This window comes from Felis catus, chromosome B4 (assembly GCF_018350175.1).
Source record: "Felis catus isolate Fca126 chromosome B4, F.catus_Fca126_mat1.0, whole genome shotgun sequence".
In the NCBI taxonomy this organism is placed as follows: Eukaryota; Metazoa; Chordata; class Mammalia; order Carnivora; family Felidae; genus Felis; species Felis catus.
The window spans coordinates 41982937-41994958 of NC_058374.1; the positions used below are offsets into that span (position 1 = coordinate 41982937).

General features: G+C 56.7%; 1 protein-coding gene across 1 annotated transcript; it reads left to right on the plus strand.

Annotated features, from left to right (window-relative positions):
- The first annotated feature begins 60 nt into the window (after positions 1–60).
- P3H3 (prolyl 3-hydroxylase 3) lies at positions 61–11993 on the plus strand. Its single transcript, XM_011283712.4, has 15 exons — positions 61–921; positions 1851–2003; positions 2325–2526; positions 2601–2732; positions 3240–3376; positions 3729–3818; positions 5957–6009; positions 6123–6190; positions 6307–6431; positions 9306–9407; positions 9753–9903; positions 10122–10239; positions 10323–10398; positions 11189–11329; positions 11470–11993. The coding sequence occupies exons 1-15, from the start codon at positions 430–432 to the stop codon at positions 11638–11640; spliced, it is 2211 nt and encodes a 736-aa protein (XP_011282014.2). The 5' UTR covers positions 61–429; the 3' UTR covers positions 11641–11993.
- The last annotated feature ends 29 nt before the right edge of the window (positions 11994–12022 follow it).

The following is a 12022-nucleotide window of genomic DNA, read 5'->3' on the forward strand; positions in this document are numbered from 1 at the left end:
GGCACAGAGTGGAGGGGAACACAGCTGCGGTACGTACATTCACCCCGTGGGCCTCAGGGTTGGAGTCGAGGGTCCTAAGAGGCTCCCCATGCTGTTTTCCAAAGCACCGGTCCCGCTCCAGTTCCAGCCCTTTGCCATCTGCTCTTCACGGCCCGCCTGTTTCTCGGCCTCCCACACTACCCTTCGTCTTAAAGACTGCTTTCTCCACTCGCTGCCAGGCTTCCGGACTTCTCTGGCTCTCATAGTGGCCAATATGGGTTGAATCTGGGCTCCATCAGCACTCCTTGGCCCCGCTCATTCCTTCTCTCTTCCTCTCCTCCCTCCTCTCCCTCTCTCCTTCCTTTCCCCTCCCTCTCCCATCCCCCTATCCTCTCTCTCCCTCTGGGCTCCCGCATTCCGCTTCGGCAGCCGGCCGGCGCCTCCGGCACCATGCTCCGGCTCCTCCGGTTGCTGCTGCTACTGCTGCTGCTGCCTCCGCCGGGGTCCCCCGAGCCCCCAGGCCTGGCCCGGCTGTCCCCGGGTGCGCCCCCCCAGGCCCCGGACTTGCTCTACGCGGACGGGCTGCGCGCCTACGCGGCCGGGGCTTGGGCGCCGGCCGTGGCGCTGCTGCGGGAGGCGCTGCGGAGCCAGGCGGCCCTGGGCCGCGCGCGGCGGGACTGCGGGGCGCGCTGTGCGGCCGAACCGGGGGCCGCACTCCCCGCCGTGCTGCTCGACGCCCCGGACTCCGGGCCCGGCCCGGCGCAGGGGGCCTGGGAGCGGCTGCTGCTTCGCGCCGCGCTCCGACGGGCCGAGTGCCTGACCCAGTGCGGGGTGCAGAGGCTGGGCCCCGGGGGCGCGGCGCGGCTCCGCGTGGGGAGCGCGCTCCGGGACGCCTTCCGCCGCCGGGAGCCCTACAACTACCTGCAGAGGGCCTACTACCAGGTGCGGGAGCCGCCCGGGCCCTTTCCGGGTGCCTGCCCCGCCCCGCGCTGCGCTGCTACTTGGAGCTCGCCAGGAGAGGGCGGAAAGCCGGCGCCCGGGACTCCGGGTGGGGCTGGGGGGGGGGGGGGGGGAGGGCGGTCAATGGACCTCTCCTTTTGAGCAGGTCCCATGAAAACCACGTCAAGTACCTGTTGCGGTCGCCGAGGGACAGCCTAAGGGAGAGTGGGAGCAAAGTTGGAGCGGGGCTGGGTGGGTTCCTGAGACAGGGTGGAAATAGATCGGAGACGGAGGGAAGGGGCCTGGAATGTTAGGTCTTTCTGAGACCTACGTGGGGTGATAGCAGCCTCTTCCTAGGAGCGAAGCGGAGGGGATGGGGGGAAACCCCACCGTTGGACTGGAAGTATTGGCGGGGGGGGGGGGGGGCGGTGCGTTGAGTGTGAGCCTTTGCCTGGCAGGGGCAAAGCTGAGGAGCGGTGAGGCCGGACGTCTGGGGGGCGGGCCGCAGCTACTAGTTCAGTAGCTAATGCCTACGTGGCTGGGGAGAGGGGGGCGCTGGTCCCACACACCTCAGCTCAGGGTCCTAGAGACCTGCGGGTTTTACTGGCCGCTCAGGTCTCCCCCACTTCCCTACCGCACTTAGCCATCACTTGCACCTTATCTCCCAAACTGAGGCCCTGAGGTCCCTCTGCCCGTATCGCACCCGCTCCAAAGTCTTGAAACCCCTCTTTCCTTAGCAACCGGACTCCTGAACTTCCCCAGAATACTGGTTTCTAGGGGGTCTGGAGGTTGAGAGATGGACAAGTCTTCCAGATGGTCTCGGGGCAGTTCCTGCTGTGCGTGTGGAATAGGAAGGCCAGTGAGGGGGCAGAGAGAGAGGTCTGACCCCAATACCTGAGGGCACTAACTTCCTCATCCTTCCCACTTCTCAGCTGAAGAAGCTGGACCTGGCAGCCGCCGCAGCACACACCTTCTTTGTAGCAAACCCAACACACCTCCAGATGCGGGAGGACATGGCCAAGTACAGACGTATGTCTAGGGTGCGGCCCCAGAGCTTCCGGGACCTGGAGACTCCCCCATACTGGGTGAGACCCTTTGACTGGCTGGGTCCATGGGGCTCACTGGGCTCTGACCTGTGTAGCTCAGGTGTCAGGAGATGCGTGTCCTCAGTAACCCTGGATGGAGAGTCCCTCATCTGGGACTTAGCTTTCTTCCTGAGGATCACTCAAGTCCCGTGTTCTACCATTCCGATCCTGAGACCCACCCTATATTCCCCAAGGTGAAGTGGGGTCTGGAGTCCATGCCCCAAATGAGACCAACGCCCCGCCCCTTCTTTCTACCCCCCAATCTTGTTTGGCACCCTGCCCCCAGGATCTCGGGTGACCGCCACCCCCCCTCCCCGACAGGCAGCCTATGACGATGGCCTGGAGCTACTGGGGCGGCAGGAAGCAGGACTGGCACTGCCCCGGCTAGAGGAGGCCCTGCAGGAGAGCCTGGCCCAGGTGGAGAGCTGCCGGGCTGGCTGCGAGGGGCCTGAGGAGCAGCAAAGGGAGGAAGAGGAGGAGGAAGGGACTGGAGGCCAGGGGGGCCTCTATGAGACCATTGCAGGTAAGGAGCTGGGGTTTCGTGGTGCCACGGAGAGAGGCATCACAAGCTGAATGGTTCACCTGTGTCCTCTGCAGGGCGCTGGATTCGGGTCCTGCAGTGCCGGCAGCGCTGTGTGGGGGACACAGCCACACGTCCTGGCCGCAGCTTCCCTGTCCCTGACTTCCTTCCCAGCCAGCTGAGGCGGCTGCACGAGGCCCATGCTCAGGGTCAGTTGGGGAAGGGTGACTGGGGTTGGAAACAGGGGAAGTGAAGGTTTGCCTCTGATGGTATCCTGAGCCCCATCTCTGCATCCCTCCCATCTGTCTCTGGATCTCTAGTCGGTCAGGGCTCCGTGGGGACCATCACTTCAGGAGAACTCTCGTTTGCTCTCCTTTGGCGCTGTTGTGGAAAGCTCGGGAGATGGGTCACAGGGCTCCTTCTGCCCTTGCTGCTTCTCACCTTCCTTTAATCTCTCCTCTCTTCCTCCCCTTTGAACTCTGCCTGTACAGCTCAGGTATGTTTGAGTAAGCTTTGGAAAGAAGCAATGGATGAGTGTGCCTGCCAGGGGGAATGGGGGCTCTGGAGTTGTTTGGCATTGGGAGACCACCTTCTCTGGCTCGGCCTCTGTCCCCCCCCCCCCCCCCCCCCCCCCCCCGTCTTCTCTGCCTCTGCCCAGGGATCACTGCCCTTCTCAGTCTCTGGGCCCCGCCCCCACCCTCTTGCTCTGTCTCCAGTGGGGAATCTGTCCCAGGCTATGGAAAATGTCCTGAGTGTCCTGCTCTTCTACCCGGAAGATGAGGCTGCCAAGAAGGCTCTGAACCAGTATCAGGCCCAGCTGGGAGAGCCGAGACCTGGCCTCGGGCCAAGAGAGGTAACCCCCTGCTCCATCCTTACTCTGTGAAGTAACCCGAAATCAAATATACCTGCGGAGTCACCCGGACTCTGTCTCCCCATCTGGTCCACTACAGGCAACCCCAGATCCGCATCGGACTTGTCTCCACTCCCTGCTCCCCACTTCAGACTCTCCTTCCCGAGTCCATGTGCCAGCCATTCCCCTTCCCTGAACTTCACCACTCCTTGCCCCTGCCTTATGTGTCCTCCTATGCGCGCACACAGATGCGCGCGCACACACACACTCCTCCCCCCACCATCCTCCAGCCTTAACTTCCCTGCCCCACTCTCCTTGTCTCACCCCCTTCTCCCTGCTGCCCACCCTGCCTCAGGACATCCGGCAATTCATCCTTCGATCCTTGGGGGAGAAGAGACAGCTCTACTACGCCATGGAGCACCTGGGGACCAGCTTCAAGGATCCTGTGAGTATCTCCCCTTCTCTCCATCCTACCCTTCAGTGCGCCCCCAGGAGGAGGAGAACAGTGATGCCCTCCATTTGTTTCCCACCCTCCCTGGGAGGCTTGGAGAGGAGTCTGCATTCCCAGATTTTCAGGGACAGAGGCAGGTACCTGTAGTAGAGGGCAGCTTTGGGGTCATGCAGGCCTAGGTGTTGGTCTCTTCTCTGCCATAAACAAGCTCTGAACCCTCACTCGCCTCAGCCTCAATTTCCTTACCTGTGAAATGGGAACATCACACCTGTCTCATGGGACTCTTGAAACCATAGCACTAGCTAGAAATTAGAGAAAGTTCTGTTGCTGCTGCTTTCGTTACTATTCTTTTTATTGTAGTCATACGAGGAAACGAAAGGGCAGAGTTTTGTTCATTGCTAGGATGATAGCACAAAGCAGGTTTTCTCAACCTTCTTGGCACCATTGACTTTTTTGACTTGATAATTCTTTGTAGGGGAGCAGAAGGGGGCTTTCCTAGGCATTGTAGAATGTTCAGCAGCTCCCTTGGCCTCTACCCAATGGATGTCAATAGCACTTTCTGAGTCATGACCATCAAAAATGTTTCCAGACATTGCCAAATGCCCCTGTGGGGCAGAATCTCCTTGTTTGAGATCCTCTGGTTCAAAGCATAGCCTCTAAAGCTAGTTTAGTATGTATGGATGGATGGATGGATGGATTTTAAGAAGGCTCCACACCCAACATGGGGCTGGACCTCAGGACCCCAAGATCAAGAGTCGCATGCTTTACTGACTGAGCCACTAGGTGCCCCTCTAAAGCTAGTTTGAGTCTCAACTCTGTCACCGACTAGCTGTGTGATCTTGGGCATGTTACTCTACTTCTCTGTGTCTTAGAGTCTTTTTTTTTTTTTTAATGTTTGTTTATTTTTGAGAGAGAGACAGAGAGACAGACACAGAGCATGAGCAGGGGAGGGGCAGAGAGAGAGGGAGACACAGAATCTGAAGCAAGCTCCAGGCTCTGAGCTGTCAGCACAGAGCCCGACTCAGGGCTCAAACCCACGAACCTCAAGATCATGGCCTGAGCTGAAGTTGGACACTCAACTGACTGAGCCACCCAGGTGCTCCTGTCTTTTTTTTTTTTTTTAAGTTTTATTATTTATTTTGAGAGAGACAGACAGAGAGAGAGAGAGAGAGAGAGAGAGAAAGAGAGCCCATGAGCAGGGGAGGGGCAGAGAGAATCCGAAACAGGCTCCACACTGTCAGTGCAGAGCCCAATGTGGGGCTCAAACTCAAGAACCGTGAGATCGGGGCGCCTGGGTGGCGCAGTCGGTTAAGCATCCGACTTCAGCCAGGTCACGATCTCGCGGTCCGTGAGTTCGAGCCCCGCGTCAGGCTCTGGGCTGATGGCTCAGAGCCTGGAACCTGTTCCCGATTCTGTGTCTCCCTCTCTCTCTGCCCCTCCCCTGTTCATGCTGTGTCTCTCTCTGTCCCAAAAATAAATAAACATTGAAAAAAAAATTAAAAAAAAAAGAACCGTGAGATCATGACCTGAGCTGAAATCAGGAGTCGGGACACTGAACTGGCTGAGCCACCTAGACACTCCTTAGAGTCTTCAACTGTAAAATGGGCACATTAAGACAGGGTGTTTCATAAGATTGGAGCACCAGGGTGGCTCAGTCGGTTGAGCATCTGACTTCGGCTTGGGTCATGATCTCACGGTTTGTGAGTTTGGGCCCTGTGTCGGGCTCTGCTGACAGCTTAGAGCCTGGAGCCTGCTTCGGATTCTGTGTCTCCCTCTCTCTCTGCCCCTCCCCTGTTCACGTTTTGTCTCTCTCTCTCGCTCGCTCTCTCAAAAACGAATAAATGTTAAAAAAAATGTTTTTAATAAAAGGTGTTTCATAAGACTATTGTGGACATTAAACAATAAAGTTTCATGTAGTCCACTTTTGTGTATAAAGTTGTTAGAACAGCATCTGACAAATAGTTCTATGTAAGCAGTTGTTGTTGTTACAGAGTTTGGCCCAGCACCCAGGGCTCCTGACAATGAGTCTGGGGCTTTTCTCACCTCTACCTTCCTCTCTGAAAGTTCAGAGTCTAATGTCAGGGGTTCAGGCTGGATGTGGTGGGTGATGGTGCTTTTCCTAACTGTCCCAGGATTCCTGGACCCCAGCAGCTGTCATCCCAGAGGCACTCAGAGAAAAGCTCAGGTAGGAGATGCCCTGTGGTGGGAGTGGCCTGGCCTGAGCTGGAAGGTGAGGGAGGGGTCCTGGAAGGTCTGGATTGGCCTGTGCATCCACTGAGTATGTCTCTCACCCCTGAGAGAGGATCAAGAGAAGAGGCCTTGGGACCATGAGCCGCCACAGCCAAAGCCCTTGACCCACTGGAAGGGTAAGTTCCCGGGAGAGCAGGAAGCAGGAGCTGAGAGGGCCCGGGGGCCGCCAGCTACTGCTGGGTCTGCCCCCAGGGGGCGCTCAACGCTCTCTGTCCTGTTCCTTCTCCTGCAGATGTCCTCCTCCTGGAGGGAGTCACCCTGACCCAGGATGCAAGACAGCTGAATGGGTCAGAACGGGCCGTGTTGGATGGGCTGCTCACCCCAGCTGAGTGTGGGCTGCTGCTGCAGCTGGCCAAGGTAAGAAGACCTGTGAGTAGGCACTGTTGGCTAGTTAGGGACCTCAGGCTCCGCACACCCAGCCTGCCCCCTGTTCTGCCATCTCTGGTTCTCCAGGGGCCCTGCGCCTGCCACTACCTCGCCGCCGTGGACAAGTTCCCTTCCTCTTAGCTGAGGTGGGGTGGGTGGACACTCTTTACAAAGGAATTTTGCTAGAAATTGATAGGAAGAACAAAACAAAAACCATGAAGGGATAAAAAAGGGTGAGTGTGCGGGCGAGGATTCCTTGATTAGCCGAGAGTTTAATTATCGGCTTGGCTGATAGCTTAGCAGACGCACAGGCGTCTTCTTCCATCCATTGTATCCCCTGCTCGTTTGGGTTCAATGATCCATATTCACCAGGTTGAGTCTCAGTGTGCCTTCCACACACACTCATTGAGTATCTGCTGTGCACTCGGAACTACTGGGTTACAGGGGGAGGTAGATGAACGTGGACCTGCCTTCAGGACCTCACTGCATAGAGAAAGAATCAGACACAGAGACACATAATTAGAGCAAGGGGTAAGTTTGCTACATGTACCCATCCAAACAGAAGCACCAAAATGCAAAGTCACAGAAGGCTTACTGGGCGGAGGGAGGTGGGCTGGCATTTGAGCTCAGTCTTAAGGATGAGTTAACAAGCAGAGAAGGGGAAGAAAGCCAGGCTGGAAGGGCGAAGGACAGGGGGTACTCTGGCAAGTGCAGTAGAGCACGGGAGTTAAGAGCATGGGACAGTGATTACCTGGGTGAGCTCACGCAGTGTATTTTAATGTCTCTGAGCCTAGTTTCTTGAGCTGTAAAACAGGGATAAAGGCAGTGGTTCTTTTAGGGTTGTTGTGAGGTAGTACATGGGAAAGGTGTTAGAAGAATATAAAAAGTGCTTAGGGTTAGCCATTATCTATTATCTATCTATTATCTATTATCGCTATTATCATCAGGCTGTGGATCATCCAGAAGAGGTCCAGGGGAGAGAACCCAAAGGTGGAGGTACGGAAGAGATGGCGAAGGGCCTCCTGTACCCTACCAGGGAGTTTGTAGGTGGTGGACAGCTTATTGGAGAATTTAAGGAGGGGGTTGAGCAGGGTCCTGAGTCACCATCCTGCAGAATTGGTAGATCCCTCTAGTGGCACTGTGGAGAATGCAGTGGGCGAGGAAAGTAAGGGGAGAGGCTTCTGGGGTGATGCAAGCATGCCACTGCCTTAGGTTAGATCTTCATTGCAAGGAAATGGAGAGAGGGGACAGATGAGAAAATATTTAGAAAGTCAAAGATAGAGAAGTTCAGGACTAAAGGATAGAGTCAGGGATAACTCCCAAGTATCGGACTTTCTTTCTGTTCCTTCATCACACTATATTCATTCAGGCCTCAGGACCTTTGCACTTACTATTTCTGCAGCCTGGAACATTTTCTCTCTCACATGTTGAAGCGGCTCCTTCATACCATTTGCTTTTTTTTTTTTAATTTTTTTTTAATGTTTATTTATTTTTGAGACAGAGAGAGACAGAGCATAAATGGGGGAGGGGCAGAGAGAGAGGGAGACACAGAATTGGAAGCAGGCTCCAGGCTCTGAGCCATCAGCCCAGAGCCTGACGCGGGGCTCAAACTCACGAACCGTGAGATCGCGACCTGAGCTGAAGTCGGACGCTCAACCGACTGAGCCACCCAGGCGCCCCATACCATTTGCTTTCAATTTGGATGTCACCTCATCAATTAGCTGTCCCCTAACCACTGCCTGGGTACTCTCAAGGTTGAAACCCCGTTTTAATTTTCTTTTCTTTCTTTTTTTTTTTTAATTTTTTAATGTTTATTTTATTTTTGAGGGAGAGAGAGACAGAGCATGCACAGAAGAGGGGCAGAGAGAGAGAGAGTCACAGAATCGGAAGCAGGCTTCAGGCTCTGAGCTGTCAGCACAGAGCCCAACACAGGGCTTGAACTCACAAACTATGAGATTGTGACCTGAGCCAAAGCTGACGCTTAACCGACTGGGCCACATAGATGCCTCCGTTTTTTTCTTTATACCACTTGCCACCATCTGAATTGATCTGGCTTGTTTATTCATTTATTATCTCAACATATGAACTGCATGAGAGCAGGGACCTTTTCATGTTCACAGTTGTGTACTCAGTGCCTAGAACAGTGCCTGACATATAGTAAGCACTCAGTACAAATTTGTTGAATGAATAAATACAAGGAGAGAAGGTTAGATGGCTTGGGTGACCATGGAGTTTATATGCAGGGTTACAGGTAGTGGTTTCAAAAAGCAACCAAAAGAATAGGTGTCAGGAAAAGGACATCCAAATACCGGGAGACCCCCAGGTAATGAGACTCGCATAGGTGGTTGGGTAATTGGGACTCAGCATCAAGGGTCCTCACGTTCTCCAAGAGTGTGTCAGGTGGGAAAAGGTCAGAGACCTGCTGTCTCCCCACCTTGAGCTGGTTGGGACCTTGCCTGACTATCAAACCTCCTGTTAGGGCCTTGTTTCTGGAGAGACTCCTGTATTATTAGCTCATCAGGAGTGAATGCTCAAGCCCTTCCTGCCCCGCTTCCCCAACAGCCCTTAGCCTCTCAGAGGCCCCTTCCCCACTGTAGGAAGCTCTCCAGCGTTCTGGGCATAGAAGCCCCGGTGAGTGGGATTCCATATCTTTACCAGAGAGTGACAATACAGACATGAAGATAGTCATTCTGCATGAAGGGCAGCAGCTCAGGGAGGGGGGCCACCAGAGAACCTTGGGGCTTCTAGCTTCTTGCAGGAAGCGGGAGGATTGGAGGAAGGTCTTGTATCCCTGTGGGCAGTGAGGTGGGAGATAGCCTGGGACCCAGGGAGTATGACTCCACAGCCGACTCTCTCCCTCCACAGGATGCCGCTGAGGCTGGAGCCAGGTCTGGCTATCGTGGCCGCCGCTCCCCTCACACCCCCCACGAACGCTTTGAGGGGCTCACAGTGCTCAAGGCTGCACAGGTGAGAGGAAGCCCCCCTGCCCTGGTCTGAAGCCCAGAACCGGAGAAGAGGGTACGCAGGAGGCTGGGAACCCGGGCCTGGGCCTCTCCTGTGGAAGGGCTCTCCGGGGACCGAGAGTACCCGAGTCCTCTGCCTAGAGTTGGGGGTGGGGTAGGCGTTCTGAGACGTAGGGACCTGGGTTATGGTCACAGAGCCAATGGAAGGGGCAGTTTGGGCTGATGGACAGAGCCGGTTGCTGAGACTCCAAACCCGTGGGTGGAGAGCAATGGAAGTAGGGCAGGGGCTGGGTCTGGGCTGTCCTTCCATGGTCCCCTCCTTTCCCGCCCTTCCTTTCTCCGCTTGCAGCTGGCCCGGGCCGGGGCCGTGGGCAGTCAGGGGGCTAAGCTGCTTCTGGAGGTGAGCGAGCGCGTCCGGACGTTGACACAGGCCTACTTTTCCCCGGAGCGGCCCCTGCATCTTTCCTTCACCCACCTGGTGTGCCGGAGTGCCATAGAAGGTAATCGCCAGGGACCCCAGCTGTTCCTCCCCAACCTCGAGCCCCTGTTGGGCACTGCACACCCTCAGCAGCCCCCGCACTCTGTGGGTTTTCTGACTCCCCTGCCCCGGTGAGGGCCTGGCTGCTCGGCCCGGCAGTGATCCCCCGAAGCCTCAGGGTGGGTGTGGATGGCAGTGGATGGGCCCCGGGGGTGTTCACCAGGCCCCTTTGCTTCCCAGGAGAGCAAGAGCAGCGCATGGACCTGAGTCACCCGGTGCACGCAGACAATTGCGTGCTGGACCCCGACACTGGGGAGTGCTGGAGGGAGCCCCCGGCCTACACCTATCGTGACTACAGGTGGGCGCCCCCCACCCCCAGGGGTCAGGCAGGTGGGCCTGGGTTGGGGGGTCTCACTGCCTGCTGTCTCCTTCCCTTTCCAGTGGGCTCCTCTACCTCAATGATGACTTCCATGGTGGGGACCTGTTCTTCACAGAGCCTAACGCCCTCACGGTCACAGTAAGCGGGGTAGGGGGTGTGGGGGTGTCACAGGGAGCCCAGCTGTGGACTCAGGATTCAAAACAGAAGGTTCCCAGAGGCAAATGCAGGGAAATGGCCTGGGGCCACCTTAACCCTTTCCTTTCCTGGCCTCCCCAGCCCTTTCCACCACTGGTCTGTGTTCAGGGGCTCTCTTAGAGGTTGATTACCCCTCCTCAGGGGATCTCGAGTGGCCCCTCCACACCCTGCCTTCAGTGTTTGCCTCACCTCCTTAGGTAGAGTGGGTAAAGCACAGGACCCCCAACCCTATTCCAGGCATAAACCAGGGGCTAGAATTGGGCAGAAGGAGAGGGGCAGTGAGTTTTCATCATTTATTCCTCCATTTTACCCACTTAGCTTCTTCTCCACTAATGCCAGCTACTGATGATCCAAGGCCTCCTTGAGGTGGAAAAATGTCCCCAAGATCCTTATCCCCAGTACCCAGAGTCTGGTACTGCATTCGCACCCTCAGATTGCATCACCCTGGGTCCAAAGGGTTGGGCAGGGGTTGGGAAGGGACTGGCAGGAGGCCCTCCATGGAGGCCCCTTTTCTTTAGCTCCCAACTCCTCTAGCCTTGGTCTGGCACTTGTGCTCCTCAGGTTGAGGCCGATTTCTCATTTCCCCCAAGATAGGCCCTGAATTCAGGAATGGGAAGTGATGGGTAGGAGAGCTGAACATTTTGTGCCCCTGCCCCCATCCTGCTCTAGGCAGTCGGGGCCAAGTTCTCTGAGAGCACCTATCCCTGGAGCTGAACCTGCCCTCACCCCCCAGGCTCAGGTTCGTCCTCGCTGTGGACGCCTCGTGGCCTTCAGCTCCGGTGGGGAGAATCCCCACGGTGTGTGGGCTGTGACGCGGGGACGGCGCTGCGCCCTGGCACTGTGGCACACCTGGGCACCTGAGCACAGGGAGCAGGTGAGGAGGAGCAGGAGCAGGAAGGGATGGCCCTCCTGGTGTGTGAAGGATGAGGGGCAGGGGCTGAGATGCCCCAGGGAGGGTCCTGGGGGCAAGGCGATGCAGGGGATTGGGCCAGACTCTCCTCCCCCACTCCCTAGGAGTGGACAGAAGCCAAAGAGCTACTGAAGGAGCCAGAGGAGGAAGAGGAGGAGGAGGAGGAAGAGGAAGAAACGCCAAGCAGAGACCCTTCCCCAGAACCCCCCAGCCGCAGGCTTCAGCGGGTCCAGGACAGAGTTGGGAAACCACCTCGGGTCCGAGAGGAGCTGTGAGGGACTGAGCCAGCTCCTTGGGGAGGTGGCCACTTGACTTGTGAAGGGCCACCTTGATGCCAGGACCCACGAGAAGCCCCCATGTGATGAGAGCAGAACAGCGAGCTCTCTGTCCCTGCACCCCTACTCCCTTGGGGATCACGAGGGCTGTCCAGCCCTGGACTCAGAGGACAGTGCACAGACGAGCCTAGAGCTCACGAGGCCTGGCTGATGGACCTCCAGCCCTAGGACACTATGCCTCCCTGGAAAGAAATGGCAGGGATAGGACCCGACTGCTTCCAATGTGGAGGATGAGAGGGAGGATAGCCCCAGTGCCCTGTCCCAGCCTATAATAAAGAGCTGAAGACCCCTCAGCCAGGGCCCGATGGAGTGTATCACAGTT

Bases quoted from the DNA above. Each gene is read 5' to 3' on its own strand.
- P3H3 (XM_011283712.4), top strand. From the start codon at position 430: ATGCTCCGGCTCCTCCGGTTGCTGCTGCTACTGCTGCTGCTGCCTCCG. The intron at 2,004-2,324 runs GTGAGACCCTTT...CCTCCCCGACAG, and splicing joins TGGAGACTCCCCCATACTGG to GCAGCCTATGACGATGGCCT. The intron at 10,399-11,188 runs GTAAGCGGGGTA...CTCACCCCCCAG, and splicing joins CTAACGCCCTCACGGTCACA to GCTCAGGTTCGTCCTCGCTG.